The sequence below is a fragment of the Dendropsophus ebraccatus genome, chromosome 1 (genome assembly GCF_027789765.1).
Source record: "Dendropsophus ebraccatus isolate aDenEbr1 chromosome 1, aDenEbr1.pat, whole genome shotgun sequence".
NCBI lineage: Eukaryota > Metazoa > Chordata > Amphibia > Anura > Hylidae > Dendropsophus > Dendropsophus ebraccatus.
The window spans coordinates 105,532,325-105,548,596 of NC_091454.1; the positions used below are offsets into that span (position 1 = coordinate 105,532,325).

Sequence of the window (16,272 nt, forward strand, 5' to 3'; positions counted from 1 at the left end):
TCATATTGCATCACTTCTAAAGAGCGTTATTAGATTGTATCATTCCATAAGAGCATCTTCTCCACTGACCTGCCTGGTAAAATGTGTGGTCTGCACTCATGAACCACTTCTATAGAACAGCCTCAAAGAGACTTACATATACCACCATTATTAATTTAAAGGACATCACTGCTCTTCAAGTTGATAACAAGAGCAATGAATTCACCAATAATACAATAAAAGAAAGGATTACAGAATATTTGAAGCTGCCACAGTTCAAGGAATATGTGATCCTCTTCTTAGAAGAAATGGTTTGGTGTGGGTGTAGAGTTTGAGGCCTCCTAACTATAAGAAAACTGTCTTTCTTTGAGCAATAGGATGTTCTTCAGAAATATTAATCATATTCCTACATTAAGACCACAATTAATTGAGAGACACAGCAAATAATTCCACAATGACAAATAACCCTTCATAGTCATGTTTTTCCTCCAATATGTTAATTTGCAAAATATACATTTACAACCTTATTTTCCCCAACCTCTGCACTGGGGGAAAAAAAATGTTTATTAGAAATAACTAATTCTATGATTTATCGTCATCATTAAGGTAAGGCAGAGTATAGATAATTATATAAGTTGCTAATTTTTATTTAGGAATTTTGTTTAAGGGGTTTGGCCACTTAACAGTAAAATATTACTATTACATAGTACAGTATTAGGCTATGTTCACACACCGTATATTTACGCAAAACCACAGCCTTTGTACAGAGGCCGTGATTTATATGAAAATATATGTCATTTGCTGCCTAGGAATCCTGGCCAGAGCGTATACACATAGTATACGCTCCGGCCAGGATCTCTTGCGGTGCCGCAAACAACTGACATGTCAGTTTTCTGCAGCCACTATTCATCAAATAGCAGAAAACCTGCAGAAAACCATGTCAGTACACACTATGATGCGAGTGGCTCTGGCACGGATGCACCCGCATCAGAACACTGCGGCTGAAAAGATCGTCAGTACCAGACGGGATGATCTTTTCACGGAATGGCCAGTCTCTTACAGCATGTGAACATGGCCTTAGTAAGTGTACTAACTGTATATACTGAGAACAACTCCCTGTATACTACATAAAGCTAAAATCAAACTCCCCTCCTCCAGGCTTTGCTCTCCTAGTCTGTGGTGAGTCTGTCCATAAGATGGCTGACATGGGGGAGCATGTGACCATGCCCCGCCCCCACTGTCCTCCATAGACATATAGAGGCTCAGTGGAAGACACTAGGGGCAGGGCATGGTCACATGCTCCTCCATGTCGGCCATCTTATGGATCAAAACACCACAGAGCAGGGCAGCACAGCCTGGAGGAGGGGAGTCTGATATTAGCTCTATGAGGTACACAGGGAGCTGCTGCAGTATATACAGTGAGTACACTTACTAATACTGTATACTGAACTATTTTATTATAAAGTGGCCAACCCTTTTAATGAACCTTAATGCATATATTTAGAGATGCATCCTCAGATCTGCAACCTACAGAACTGGCAAAAGAATATGACACTTGATTTTTTTATGACTATAAGGTAATGATAAAATGGTTGTTGATCATGTATATAATCACTTGTGTGAACATAAAAATAATTATTGATCAATATGACATTGTGGTGTGTGAACCCATTTTGATAAAAACATCGGTGGCCCCATAGAGAATAACTGGAGCACAAGCTGTAATGGCTGCACAGTCACAGTGAGTGCTCTTTTCATTGCGGGGCCATTGTGCCCCTGTTCTCAAGATCGGTGGGTGTCCTGGTGGTTAGGCACGTAGCAGTCAGCTTGTTAACGGGCTCGTTCGTCAGCTAATCGCTGGTCCTTTATCATGGGTCGGTTATTAACAGGGAGCATTCCTACCTGCGAATTATTGTCCTGACTAAAAGGACTTTAAACCTAAAACGTGTTTTCTTTTTGGAAAATACTGCAAATACTGCAAAACCCATTATATAACCCAATAAAAACGAACCAAACAAATACAAAGAAAGCCATAAGAACTTGTTCTGCATTGAACCCAAGGTCCTACAAGGAAATAAGTCAAGAGGATGAAGGGACAAAGCCATACATATATGTACATAAACCATCTGCTAATTAGCCCGATATATTTGTCATAATGTCTTTGGCGACTAACATAAATAAAACTCCTCACAGAACTGTTTGTCTTTTAAATTATTTCCCATGCAATGAATATTAGACGAGAGACTTGTAATTCACTATAGCCACTAGCAGAATATGAATGAGGTAGCAGCAGGAATATCTTTGTCTGCTAACAGCCAGCAATGTCTCTAAATATTTGAATTGTATAAAGTTGATAGTGAAGATTGATAAAGTTCTACTTTGTCTAGCTTCATCATATTTTATGAGGTTGATATAATTTTCCCTAGAGGCTTGAAATTAATTTGAGTTAATGATGTTTAAAGTGATTCTTTTTTTTTTTTACATTTCTTTAATAAAGGTATATATTGTAGTTCTACATTGAAGGGCAGTAGAGAAAGGCAACACTGCCACCAATGGCTATGTCAGAAACTGCAGGGCTGCTTAAGCCCTGTTCCTGGCAGTGACCTACAGCTAGCGCTGCTGGTGTGGCACAGTGTAGCAGCAGGAAATGCAGCATTACTTAAGATATATTGAATTCCATGGGCTATCACGTAAAACAAAAGTCAATCTTTGCCCCCTCCATAATGTACCTTCTGCTGAGGTATATAGACAGAGACTGTCTTCAAGAATTCTCTGTGTAACAGAGAGGTTGAAGACTTATGCAGGGGCGGTCTTGGCATTTCTAGGGCCCCAAGCGAAGTTATGTCTGGGGCCCCCCCTCGACACGAGTTCCAAAACAATTGACCGCTCTGTGTTGCCCCCAGTAGTATATACCCCTTGTGCGCTACCGCCAGTAATATATACTCCTTGTGTGCTGCCCCCAATAGTATATACCCCTTGTGTCCTGCCCCCAGTAGTATATACCCCTTGTTTGCTTCCCCCAGTAGTATATAGACCCCTGTGTGTTCCCCCAGTTATATATAGCCCCCTATGTGCTCCCCCAGAAGTATATAGACCTCCTGTGTGCTGCCCCAGTTGTATATAGACCCCCTGTGTGCTGCCCCCAATTGTGTATATACCCCCTGTATGCTCCCCCACTAGTATATAAGTCCCCTGTGTGCTCCCTCAGGGGTATTTAGCCCCCCTGTGTGCTCCCCCACTTGGATATAGACCTCCTGTGTGCTCCCCCACTTGGATATAGACCCCTGTGTGCTCCTCCAGTAGTATATAAACCCCCTGTGTGGTTCCCCCAGTAGTATAGACCCCCTGTGTGCCCCACCAGTATTATATAGACCCCTTGTGTGCTGCCCCAGTTGTATACAGACCCCTGTGTGCTCCCCCAGTTATATATAGACCACCTGTGTGCTCACAAGTAGTATATAGACCCCCTGTATGTTCCCCCAGTAGTATATAGACCCCCTGTGTGCCCCACCAGTAGTATATAGAACCCTGTGTGCTCCCCCAGTAGTATATAGCCCCCCTGTGTGCTCCCCCACTTGGATATAGACCTCCTTTGTGCTCTCCAAGTTGTATATACAACCCATTCTGCTGCCCCAAGTAGTATATAGACCCCCTGTGGGTTGCCCCCAGTAGTATATAGACCCCTCTGTGAAGCCCCAGTAGTCTATAGCCCCCCTGTGTGCTCCCCCTGTTATATAGCCCCCCTGTGTGCTCCCCCCATTTATATAGACCCCCGATGTGCGCTCCCCCAGTTAAACAGACCCCTGTGTGCTCCCCCTCCCATATAGTATATAACACAATAAAACAAACACTTATACTCACCTGGGTCCGGGCGTCTCCTCTTCTCTTCACTCTTGTGGCCGCAGGAAGGGTTTTCCTTGCGATCACAAGAGATCGCACTCCCCTTGTGCTGGCACCAATGCTCCAGTGATGTCACTGGAGCGCCAGAACCACAAGGACAAAGCTGCCACTTGTGACCGCAGGGAAAACCCTTCCTGCGGCCACAAGAGCGACTGACAGGAAGGGAGCCAATGTCTCCCGCCCTGTCAGTGCTGCTGCATGTAACTATGAGCGCTCATTACGAGTGCTCATAGTTACAGTTCAGATGGCAGCAGCGAAAGGGGCAGCGGCCCTGTCCAGCGGTCTTGAGCACAAGAGCGGGGCGTGGGGGCCCCCTGGATGTTGGGGGCCCCAAGCGATCGCTTGGGATGCTTGGTGCCAAAGACCGCCACTGGACTTATGAAGCAGTACAAATGTATTTATTTTCCCCTTTGTTTTTTATTCCTTATCTTTTTTTATTTACTTTGTTTTTATAAGAACGTTAGACAGTGAAAGTACAAGGTACAAATAGAAAAAGTCAGCAGACCATAATAATCCGTCATTCAGCGCTCTTGTTGAAGCTTTTGATGTTTAAACAGACACCTCGATTTGGCTATGAGCCTCAAGGTCTTAAGTTATTTCAAAGTAATATACCTCCCATGCTGTACTTCCTTTATGGAGTTGTGGTAATGTGTGTGCAGCTCATGTCTATGACTAAGTCCTTCTTTGAAACCTTGTATGATGAAATGCTACCCTCTTGATGGCAGCTATTGCAGCTTTTTATTGACATTTTACAATCTGTGAGCTACAGTTTTACATTATGTGGATTCATTTTGGCAACTGAAGTGGAAAGTAAACTTATATGCTTATATTAACCCTTTCAAACAGCATAGATGCTAATAATAGGAATGTAAAGGGAACCTTCAGCACAGTTATCCTTTCTGAGGGCAGCATGATATAGTGAGAACATGCTGCATTTTGGGGTATGTTTTTAGAATGGGACTATGTGAAGCTTTTGTGAGACCTATAACTTATTTATTTATGTCATAAGAATCTTTAAAGAGAATGTACCATCAGGTACACTCTCTTTAAAATCACACATGAGTCGAACGTTGCCGACACGGGAAAGCCGGTGCCGCAGTTCTTTTTTTCAATTAATGGTTGACAAGCCGGCCTGCCCCCAGTGGGAGGAAACTTCCGCCCCTCCATGACAAGGCTCCATTGAGTGGGAACATAGCCTTAAAGAGCAAGTATGGTTACACAATGAGCTTAAAGAGGATGTACCACCAGGTACATCCTCTTTAAGCTGAACCCATGGATCGAGCAGCGCCGTCACAGGGAAGCCGCTGCCGTGGTCCATTTTTCGGACCGCGGCCTAGTTCCCATGCACGGTGCCGTTCTATGCACCGAAACCGGCCGGTGCTCAAGCACTGGAGGTAGGCCGGGCCGCCCCCAGTGGGAGGAAATTCCCTCTCCTGTATGAGGCGGCTCCGTTAGAATGTATGGAGCCGCGTCATACAGGGGAGGGAATTCCCTCCCATTGGGGGCGGCCCGGCTGGCCTCCAGTGCTTGAGCACCGGCCGGTTCTGGTGCATAGAACGGCGCCGTGCACGGGAACCGAGCCGCGGTCCGAAAAACGGACCGCGGCACTGGCTTTCCCGTGACAGCGCCGTTCGATCCGTGAGTTCAGCTTAAAGAGGACGTACCTGGTGGTACATCCGCTTTAAGGAGATTTTTTGAAAAAAAAAAAAACTAAAATGACATTGGCTGAGGTAAGATTCAAGGGAAATGAAGAACGTTTATACCAGATTATTAAGCTTACTAATTTTATATTTTATAGAACTATATTATGCTTCAGAATAGTCATGCAAAACAGTGGCCAGTGATATTGGATGTAAGTTATCAGGATCTATTTAAAAAAAATGACAAAATATCAATATATGTATGACTATATATGTGCATGTAATAAAAACAACCCGACCCCCCCACCCGCCAAAAATAAATAAATAAATAAGGAATCTGAAATGTTCAACTGTTTAGATGTACAGAAGAAAAAGACCCCACTGGGTGTGAATTGTTGCTCGGTGTGTGGTTGAGTGATTAGTTATGCATTAACTATGATTTCAGACACTGTGAGGGGTTCCCTGAGAGTAAGCTGCTGTAATCATTGGGACGTAAACTTTGACACTAATAAAGTCATCACACTTACTTATAAAAGCTTCTCTTCTGGTGGGAAGTATCTTTCTATGTCTTTGCAAAGGTTAACAGTGTGCATTACTGTGATTAATGGTTTCTTTGTGGTTAGGGAAGACGTCAGCAATAGTATTAGGTACCATACAAGAATGGGTTATCAATGGCAGCATCATTGTACAATGAGTTTGCTGGAAAACCAAATGGACATGTTTTTATTACAGGTTTCCATGGACATTACCATTAAAAAGTAGGTCAGCAAGACCCTTGCTTATGTGTCTAGATTGCCCACATTGTTCTGTGTTTTATAATGAAGAATGGAGACGTGTCTCTAGTTGTTGATCCAGTTCTTTTGTGTTACATATAGCAATTACAGCAAAGGGTTGTCCAAAGTTCTTTGTATATTGTGCAATCCTTAACTTATATTAAATAAATCCTATTTTTTTTCTAGACCTGTGCTTATAGATCTTCATCTGAGATCATCTGCGCTTCAACTCCATCTCTGAAAGAATTAAATCTGAGGCCACCAATTAGAACCCAAGCTTTTTTCGTTTTCGATGGAGCCATATCTGCTTCTTTTGAATTCATTTTTGTAAATAATCCTGTATTTAAACCATTAGATAAACCCTTGGTGATTTCAATAGGAAATATATTGGAAATAAAGGTAAGCTTTGCAGTTCATCAGAAATAAAATAAACTAAATTGTTTATCTGTGTTACTATTCACTAACCAGCCATAACATTAAAGGGGTATTCCTATCTCAGCTAATATATATATAAACTTATAGGACTTGTCAAGTTAAATATTGTTTTAATGACTAGCGGCCGCACAAAAGTGACATGTCAGTATACTGATATGTGTATACGCTCCGGCCGGGATCCCATTGACTGCAGTACAATGTAAGTTTTGTATTAATCACGGCCGTTGTTGCAAATCGGCAACAACGGCCGTGATTCATATAAAACTTACATTGTGTGAACATAGCCTAACAGAGTGGTGGTCAGTAACCTAGACAACCAGCTGTCAACAATGGGAGGGAAAGAATGGACATATCAGTAAAAAGAAACATGTTTGGTAAAAGAATCTATTTGCAAAAATATTTAACTTAAAGACTTCTTCAAGTTTAACTATGTTAGGTGAGATTGGAATAAAACTTTAAAGCCCCTTTAAGGTGAATAACATGAGTTATCTTCTAGCAATAGGACACATCAAGGTGATGGATATATCAGGTGTTAAGAAAAGTGTTACTGACATGCTTATCTCTGACATGCTTATCCTGCTGTCATAACTGAGCACAGCATCAAATCTGCTGCGGATCCTGTACGTGTGAATGGACCCTAAAAGGACCTGCTGCTAACATCTCGCTACCAGATACTAGGGGACACTTTTACAGGTCTTGTGGATTCCATGTCTTGATCAGTCACAGTTGTTTTGGTGGCAAAAATGGAGCTACACACTGGTGGTCTTATTGTTATGACTGATTGGTATATTTCGTTAGCATTACAATATTTTACCTGGATGTTTTTTAATATCTTTCAGAAAAGTTCTCTACTATTCCCAGAGTAATCTTTCTACATAAATATTCACATCCAGTCACAATACTCATTATGAGGATCACATGATTTAGTATTTTACTGCGAAATTGCAAAAGCCAAAATATTGCTAATTAACTTTAATTTAACTGGCTTTAAATGCTTTGTGTGAACACAGCCTCATATATACAAATCAAACTGAAAATCCTAATAATCTTCCCAGTTAGATTAGCTTTATCTGTAGATGTTCCTTTGTATTCCTAGTGAATGTGTTATTATCACAAGGATCCCCAAAAATTATTTGGTATAGCAGCGACTCTCACTAAATATAGTCAAGAGAACTTTGAAGACAAACTCAAGGACTTGATGTTTTATATAACTGGTGCTGATCCTTTTGATTTCAGGGAGATAATATTGATTCTGATGCCGTAAGAGGAGAAGTGCTGAAAGTTGGTAACAAGAGCTGTGAAATTATTCAATCCAAATCAGATTTTGTCTCTTGTGCTGTTTCCAATGACTTGATCAAAAGCAACAGTGAGCTGAAAATAGAGGTATGCTGTGTATGTGGAGTTCTCAACATCCGAAATATTTGTTGTCTTCATATATATGTGTATATATCTAACTGAAGGTCAGCGTGTTCTCTCCTCGTAATCATTTTGCACTACAGTGTTTGTTCAGCAGCCGTTTGGCCAACGTTGATTGAAATTTGAGAATGTTTTAGGCAAATCATGAATAATTAATGTGCACTCCTGCTGTGAATTACAATCTTCTATCTCTTGTAGCATGTGTAGAGCTCACTTGTAATTATCTGAAGAAGTTACACAAGGCAGGTGCACTTCTGGCTGTTAAGACCCCCTCACTGGGCGTTCAGTGTGGCTAACATGTACAACCTATAACTGCAGTTGTTATTAAGGAAATTGCTAGAACTGTTGTTTAACCCCTTAACGACACATGACGAGTATTACTGTCATGCGGCCGTTAAGGGTAATCAGAGAGGGCTCACGGCATGAGCCCTCTCTGTAGCCCACGGTCCCCAGTTGCTATGTGCAGCCGGGGGCCATGGGTATTAGCCAGCGCGGCCGATTGCCACTCCTGGCTAATAAACCATTTAAATGCATCTGTCAAAGCTGACAGCTGCATTAAAAAAGTCCTTGGCCCCCTGTCTCTGGTGTCTGGTGGGGGATCTCTCTTGGCAATCCATGAATTTGGTCAGTTGTATCAGAGTAATAGAGCACTGATTTCATGGATGGCTGGCTAACTTTAGTAGAAGGTATGGTGGGTATAATAGAAGCAGTTGCATAAAGACCTAATAAAAAAAGTCTATCTATCTATCTATTGAAGTAGAATCAACGGCACACCCAGATGCAGTGAAATCCAAAGGATGATTTATTCCAGTGTTCAAATCATTAACAGCACAGCAATCAAAGAGGCTCCTTCAATATATTAGGAGTTCGTGGTTGGAACTACAACTGGCACCCACTCAACTGATTTTTGTGCTGCTGACATAATCATCTATCTATCTATCTATCTATCTATCTATCTATCTATCTATGTGTAAACTAGGATTGGGAAACTTGGAAAAGCAATTTCATTGTGTTAGTTTTCTCATCAAGAGACTTCTTTAAATCTTTAAAGATAAAGATGAGCAAGCTTTTCAAAGATTTTGGTTCAGCAGGTTCACAAATTTTTGTCGTAAAATTCACAAACTTCCAAACCAAACCTTAACAAGCTGCACTAAAACAGCTAAACAATTGCAGGTGTTTATGTTATGACAGAGACTGCGCTTTTGGCCATGAATTAGTACTTATTCTGTGTTTTATTTGCATTTGTCTGAGCTCCAGCATTTCCACTGTCCTCCTCGTTCTGCTTCACTGATTGATTTATCTGCCACACCCATCTCTCCTCTGCTTAGTTCCTTCTGGCCACTTCACACCTCTGTTTTGCCTATGTGATTGACATTGTCTCTTTCCTCTCACTCTTGCTGGATTCTGTTCTAATCATGTTCTGTACCGGAACCCTGACATCCTGTATATACTTCCTCAGTCTGTTAACGTTTTGCCAGCTATTTGTCTTCCTTGAGGCATGCCAGCATATCTTGTGTGCCTTTCTCTGCTATTTCTGCTTTCCTGACTTTGGCTTATTGTACCTTGACCTCACTACCTTGATTCTAATTTTGTACCTTGCTGTCCATTTAGTTTTCGCCCAGGCCACTTGACTATCTCTTGTTTGTAGTCACCTAGGGCTGTCCGAGGCACATATGCAGGGAAAGTAGACGGGGACAAGTTCAAGGATCACAGTTTGTGTCTACCTTGTCTCGGTCAGTCACGATAGAGATGAGATTGACAGCCAGCTCAGCCAATCACTCGCTTCGGTGCTGTCCCATCCCAATTAGCAATTGGCTTAGCGGGCTGGAGACACCAGAGACAGGGGATTGGGGACAGGTGAGCATACCATTTTTTTTGTTGTTCTTTGTGCAGCTGTCATCTTTATTTTACAAATTTCAAGAAGTTTGCAAAAAAGTAAATGATGCCTAATTTTTGCTAACTTCTTGTGAATCCAGAAGTAAAGTACATAGCCGCACAATTCTCCAAGCTATATCTATTGCTCAGTGGGGGTCATGGCACCAAGGCTCTGACCAATCAAACTTTTTGACTTGTCTGTGTGACATGCCAACTGTTTTTTAAGTGACAGTAATGCTTTAAAATTTTTTGGGGCAGAGTGATTCTTTTGAACTATATGCTGAAATCCTTTTTATGTGCTGTTTTTAATTTTAGCTCCTACAGGAAACCTCCTCCATTGTCATTGGAAAGGTGAAAATCCAACCAAACCACAATTACACTGGAATTTTTATTGGGGTTCTGTCCTGTGTCACGCTGGTTTTGCTATTACTAGGAATTTTCATATGTGTGAGAAAGAGAAAGCAGCGCAAAGGTAAAAAAGAGTTTATGGTTTAGTTAACATGCATTCATCTGCTTGAGCTTGTGAGAGACTACTACCTGCATTCTATTTATATTTCTTTACAGATATAGGCAGCGAGAGGGTCCTATTTGATGGCAGAGTACATACTCCTCATTTGGATAGACTTGTGAGTGCTAGGAGTGTAAGTCCTACAACTGAAATGGTATCCAGTGAATCTGTGGACTATCGCTCTACATTTCCAGAAGGTAAGAGTCCTTTTTATTTATCACAGTTCACTTTGCTGTACAATGATCTGAAAAGACTTGTCCTACATAGTTTTTTTGCAATGATATAATAATAACCTGGTATGTTTTATATAGTAATAACCTGTTAGTGACCTGGGGCCACAGATCTCCTAAAAACAATATAGGGTCAGAGAATTTACTATTGAATATATCTGGCAAACTTAATAAAAAAATATTTTGTGATACACCTATGGAACCTGTCATAGCGTCACAAATCTTATGTTTCTGGTCAGCTTTATGTGTTTTTTTCATGTATGTTGTTCAAGAAAGTGTGTTGGGCCTGCTTACTTATTTACATTATGATATATCTTGTTGCTGGTTTTAACCCAAGATCTAGGCAGTTTTCAGCCAACAAGTACAAGGATAAGGGAATAGGTGGGAGAACTGTTGATTCACAGTATTTGCAGAGGTGGAATTTCTAAAAGATGAAGTTATATTTTACCAGAGGTTTAGAAAATTGTTATTCCACAGTCTAAACATGGATCTATGTCATACCCTATTCAAATAGATTACTTTTCTGCAGTGTCCACCCATTTTATCTATGGTACTTGAATTTACTAATTTAATTAACCCCTTCAAGACAGAGCCCTTTGTTGCACGGATGTCCTGATCAAATTAAAGCAATGTTCCTCCTCGCTGTCACGAGTGGCTGGGGGAAGATAAGACACAAGACAGTGGGCCCTAAATCTGACCCCACCCACTGTCACCTGCCTACTTGCCTCAGTCGACCCTAGGCGGTCGCGGACAACCACGAAGACAATCCCTATACTGAATACGTGCAGAACATAAAACGCAGACAGACAGACAAACAAAATGCGGAGAGTCAACTAGCCGAGTCAGGAACCAAACGAGCAACGCAGTACAAAATCAGAACCGAGCGGAGAGTCAGGGGACAGGCAAAAGGTCAGAATCCAGGCAAGACAAAATGGAGAAGGATAGGACAGAATACAAGGGACTGGGGAGCTGGGATCAGGACAACTAATAGCCAGCGATAACCTGCTGGCCACACTGAAACTTTATACTGGACCAGGAGCCCGGACCAAAGGCTGATTGGTCCGGCCTCCTGAGTCCAGCCTCACTGCAGCTGTTGCACTGCAGGCTGAGCGGCCGGGCGACCTGTCACTCAGCCTGAGTGCAAAACACATCAGCTGCGTGCCGGCCGGCCAGCTGACGGTCACGTGACCCCACGGCGTCCCCGGTTGCTAGGGACGCCGTCGGGTCTCCGTGACGTCACTCGGCTCCGGCGGGCGGAGCCGCGGCGCGCTCCCGAGCCGACAGCCGGAGCCGAGCTGGAAGGAGACGCCGCTGGAGCCGGACAAGGTAAGTTCCTTACATTACCCCCTCCCCTATGAGGGGCCTCAGGACCCTTAGTAACAGGACCTGGTTTAGACGGGTTGTGCAAATGATATTGCCGAATGAGACGTGGTGCATGCATATCCCTACTTGCTACCCAAGTGCGCTCCTCTGGGCCAAATCCTCTCCAATGAACCAGATACTGTAAAGAACTCTGAACTCGGCGAGAATCCAGAATCCTCTCTACCTCATATTCAAGTTCACCCTGAATAATCAAAGGAGCAGGGGGAGCAGACGGTAACACGGGATTAATATATTTCTTTAACAGAGACTTATGGAAGACATCGTGAATTTTTAGACTCTTAGGCAACAGTAACTTAAACGAAACTGAGTTGACAACTTTTACTATGGCATAAGGACCAATATATTTAGGAGAAAGTTTACCAGATGGTGTTTTCAATCTCAAGTTTTTAGTAGAGAGCCATACCTTGTCACCTACCCTGTACTCAGGGCCAGATATACGTCTTTTGTCTGATTGTTTTTTACAATTTTCTTGGGCTTTAACCAGGTTCTGAAGAGCCTGGGCCCAAACTGTGCACAGTTTTCTGTAGATTTTTTCGGCGGATGGATTAATGGACTCGGCCGCATGTACAGAAGAACAACGAGGATTAAACCCAAAATTACAAAAAAATGGTGACATTTTGAGAGACTGACTTTCACGATTATTCAGGGCAAACTCTGCCAAAGACAGGTATTCTCTCCATTTCTCCTGTGACCCTGCAACAAAACATCTCAAGAACTGCTCCAGTGACTGGTTAACCCTTTCCGTCTGACCATTGGACTGCGGATGGAAAGCTGAAGAAAAGGACAAGGATATGCCCAGGCGACCACAAAACTCCCTCCAGAATTTAGACACAAATTGTACTCCCCTGTCAGAAACAATATTCTCTGGTACACCATGTAAACGTAAGATATGATTAATAAAAAGAGAAGCCAAGGTACGAGCGTTAGGAAGCTTGCTGAGAGGAATTAAATGGCACATCTTAGAGAACCTATCAACCACCACCCAAATCACAGTTTTACCCTTAGAGGGTGGTAAATCAGTTATGAAGTCCATTGAGATGTGGGTCCACGGTCTAGCAGGTACCGGTAGGGGTTGGAGAAGTCCCTCGGGTAATCTGCGCGGAACCTTGGACCTGGCGCAAATCTCACAAGCCTCCACAAACAGCTTAGTATCTCTGACCCAAGATGGCCACCAATAATGACGAGATAATAAATACTTAGTACCAGCAATACCTGGATGACCTGCCAAAACTGAACAATGTGTTTCTTCCAGGACTCTCAAACGAAGATTTGGGGGAACAAACAGTTTGTTCTCCGGGGTATTTCTAGGCGCCATAGATTGAGACTGGACGACTTGGGCAGCCAGATCGGGCTGCAGTATAGCCACCACCACCCCCGGAGATAAGATGGTTTCAGACTCCTTTATGGGGACTTCATTGACGTCGAAACTACGAGATAAAGCATCTGCCCTTACATTTTTGGAACCCGGTCTGAAGGTGATTTCAAAGTTAAACCGTGTGAAAAAGAGTGCCCATCTGGCCTGTCGTGGAGTAAGACGCTTAGCTTTATCCAAATAAACAAGGTTTTTGTGGTCGGTTAAAACCTTAACTTTGTGTTTAGCCCCCTCTAGAAAGTGCCTCCATTCATCGAACGCCCACTTAATGGCAAGGAGTTCCCTATTGCCTATATCATAGTTGCATTCTGCTTTGGAGAACTTTCTAGAGAAATAGGCAATGGGTCGGAGATTGGTGAGAGTTTCAGGACCCTGTGAAAGAACAGCCCCCACCCCTACCTCTGAGGCATCCACCTCGACAATAAAAGGTTGCTCAAAGTCAGGTTGAATCAACACCGGAGCTACAGAAAAACATCTTTTAAGTTTGTCAAATGCCAGAATGGTTTCAGGAGTCCAGTTATCCACATCAGCTCCCTTTCTGGTAAGATCTGTTAAGGGCTTAGCAATCACTGAGAACCCCTTAATAAATTTTCTGTAATAGTTAGCAAATCCCAAAAATCTCTGTAAAGCTTTAAGATTCCTTGGGCGCTCCCACTTGGCAATGGCCGTCACCTTAAGGGGATCCATCCCAAAAGAACTAGGGGTGATTTTATATCCCAAAAAAGAGACCTCCTGAACCCCAAACTGGCACTTTGACAATTTAGCAAACAAATGGTTAAGTCTTAGGAGTTCCATAACCTTACGAACATGACCAACATGCGAAGACCAATCTGGAGAGAAAATCAGGATATCATCCAGGTATACCACTAAAAAACGTCCCAGGTAGTCGCGAAAAACATCGTTAACAAAACGTTGAAAAACTGCAGGTGCATTACACAACCCGAAGGGCATGACAAGGTATTCGAAGTGTCCTTCGGGGGTATTGAAGGCAGTTTTCCATTCATCGCCCTCCTTTATACGAATCAAATTATAGGCCCCCCGGAGGTCAATTTTGGAGAACCACCGGGCCCCTACAATCTGATCAAACAAATTAGGAATCAGAGGGAGTGGATGTTGATTTTTAATCGTGATTTTATTTAATTCCCGATAGTCAATGCAAGGGCGTAAGCCACCATCCTTTTTACCCACAAAGAAAAACCCAGCACCAAGGGGAGAACAGGAAGGACGGATGTGACCCTTATGTAAACTCTCTTTAACATAATCACGCATAGCCTCTCTCTCTGGTTTAGACAAGTTAAAAATGCGTCCTTTCGGGTACTTGGATTCAGGAACTACATCAATAGCACAATCGTATGGACGATGAGGGGGTAGCTCGTCCACCGATTTTTCATCAAAGACATCAAGAAAATCAGATAGAAATTCAGGGAGCTCTCCTTCTAACGAAGAACATTCGGTTAAATTCAAAGAAATACAATGGGCGGCACAACCTGGTCCCCATTGGACAAGTTCTCTGTTTACCCAATCAAACACAGGGTTATGCTGGGTCAACCACGGTAAACCTAAAATAACATCAGAGGACAAATTGTCCATAACCAAAAAATCTAGACACTCAGAATGGATCGACCCCACTTTCACTTCGAGAGGAGGAGTAATATATTTTACCCTTCCTTGGGCCAATGGGGTAAAATCCGCCCCCGTGATACTCAGCGGGCATTTAAGCTGAAGCGGGCATACCCCCAGACCGGACCAAAACCCGGAATTAACAAAATTAGCGGATGCCCCTGAGTCAACATGGGCAAACCCCGAGATACATCTCTCGCCCAAGCATAGCGAGATGGGAACCATCAATTTATTCTTATCGAGTGGTACCTGTGCGCCTGAGTGACCCCCTCGATAGTCACTCAGGCGCTGGAGTTTTCCGACGATGTTCCAGGCCTGGAGGTACATTCCCGAACCCGGTGTCCAGCTTTGCCGCAGTATAAGCAAAGATTATGCTGCATCCGATGGGCTCGTCTAGTTCTTGCATCGGTGGCGCCAATTTGCATAGGTTCCTCCGGTGGTGGCAGCAGGGAAGAGGGGTTTTTAGGAAAAGACACAAGAGAGAAAGAGGTACTACAGGGTTCAGAGGTGCCCTTCTCCCTTCGTCTGTCTCGCATCCGGCGGTCTACCCTAATGGCTAACGTCATTGTCTCTTCTAACGTTTCAGGGGGAGGATAAGCTATTAACAGGTCCTTCAACTGGTCAGAGAGACCCACTCGGAACTGGTAGCACAGAGCGGAGTCGTTCCAACCAGATGGGATACACCACTGGCGGAACTCTGCGCAATAATCTTCCACTGGTCTTTTCCCCTGTTTTAGGGACGTCAATTGTCGCTCGGCCACTGCAGTCCTGTCAGGGTCATCGTACAATAGTCCCAATGCCGAAAAGAAAAAGTCCACAGAAGTTAGTTCTATGGCGTTAGGAGGGAGAGAGAATGCCCACTCTTGTGGGGGACCCTGCAGGAGGGACATGATTATTCCCACTCTTTGGGCCTCATCTCCTGACGAACGGGGACGCAGTCGAAAAAACAACCGACACCCTTCTCTGAAGGTTCGAAAACTCTTTCTATCCCCCTTAAATTTTTCCGGGAGTTGTACAGGCGGTTCAGGGGGAGAGGGCGTGGTCATCGTAACCTGTCGAGGAGCAGCCTCCTGCTCCTGAACCCGTTCAGCGAGATTCTGAACCAATGTGTTCAGATTCTGCATCTGTTCCACTAGTGCCT

The 16,272-nt window shown here is 43.3% G+C and overlaps 1 protein-coding gene across 1 annotated transcript in view; it reads left to right on the top strand.

Annotated features, from left to right (window-relative positions):
- MET (MET proto-oncogene, receptor tyrosine kinase) overlaps positions 1-16,272 on the top strand; it is a 93,271-nt gene that overhangs the window by 56,114 nt on the left and 20,885 nt on the right. Inside the window, exons 11-14 of the mRNA XM_069976386.1 lie at positions 6,479-6,691; positions 7,964-8,110; positions 10,334-10,490; positions 10,583-10,723. Coding sequence (XP_069832487.1) covers positions 6,479-6,691; positions 7,964-8,110; positions 10,334-10,490; positions 10,583-10,723 — 658 coding nt within the window. The remainder of the gene's footprint in view (positions 1-6,478; positions 6,692-7,963; positions 8,111-10,333; positions 10,491-10,582; positions 10,724-16,272) is intronic.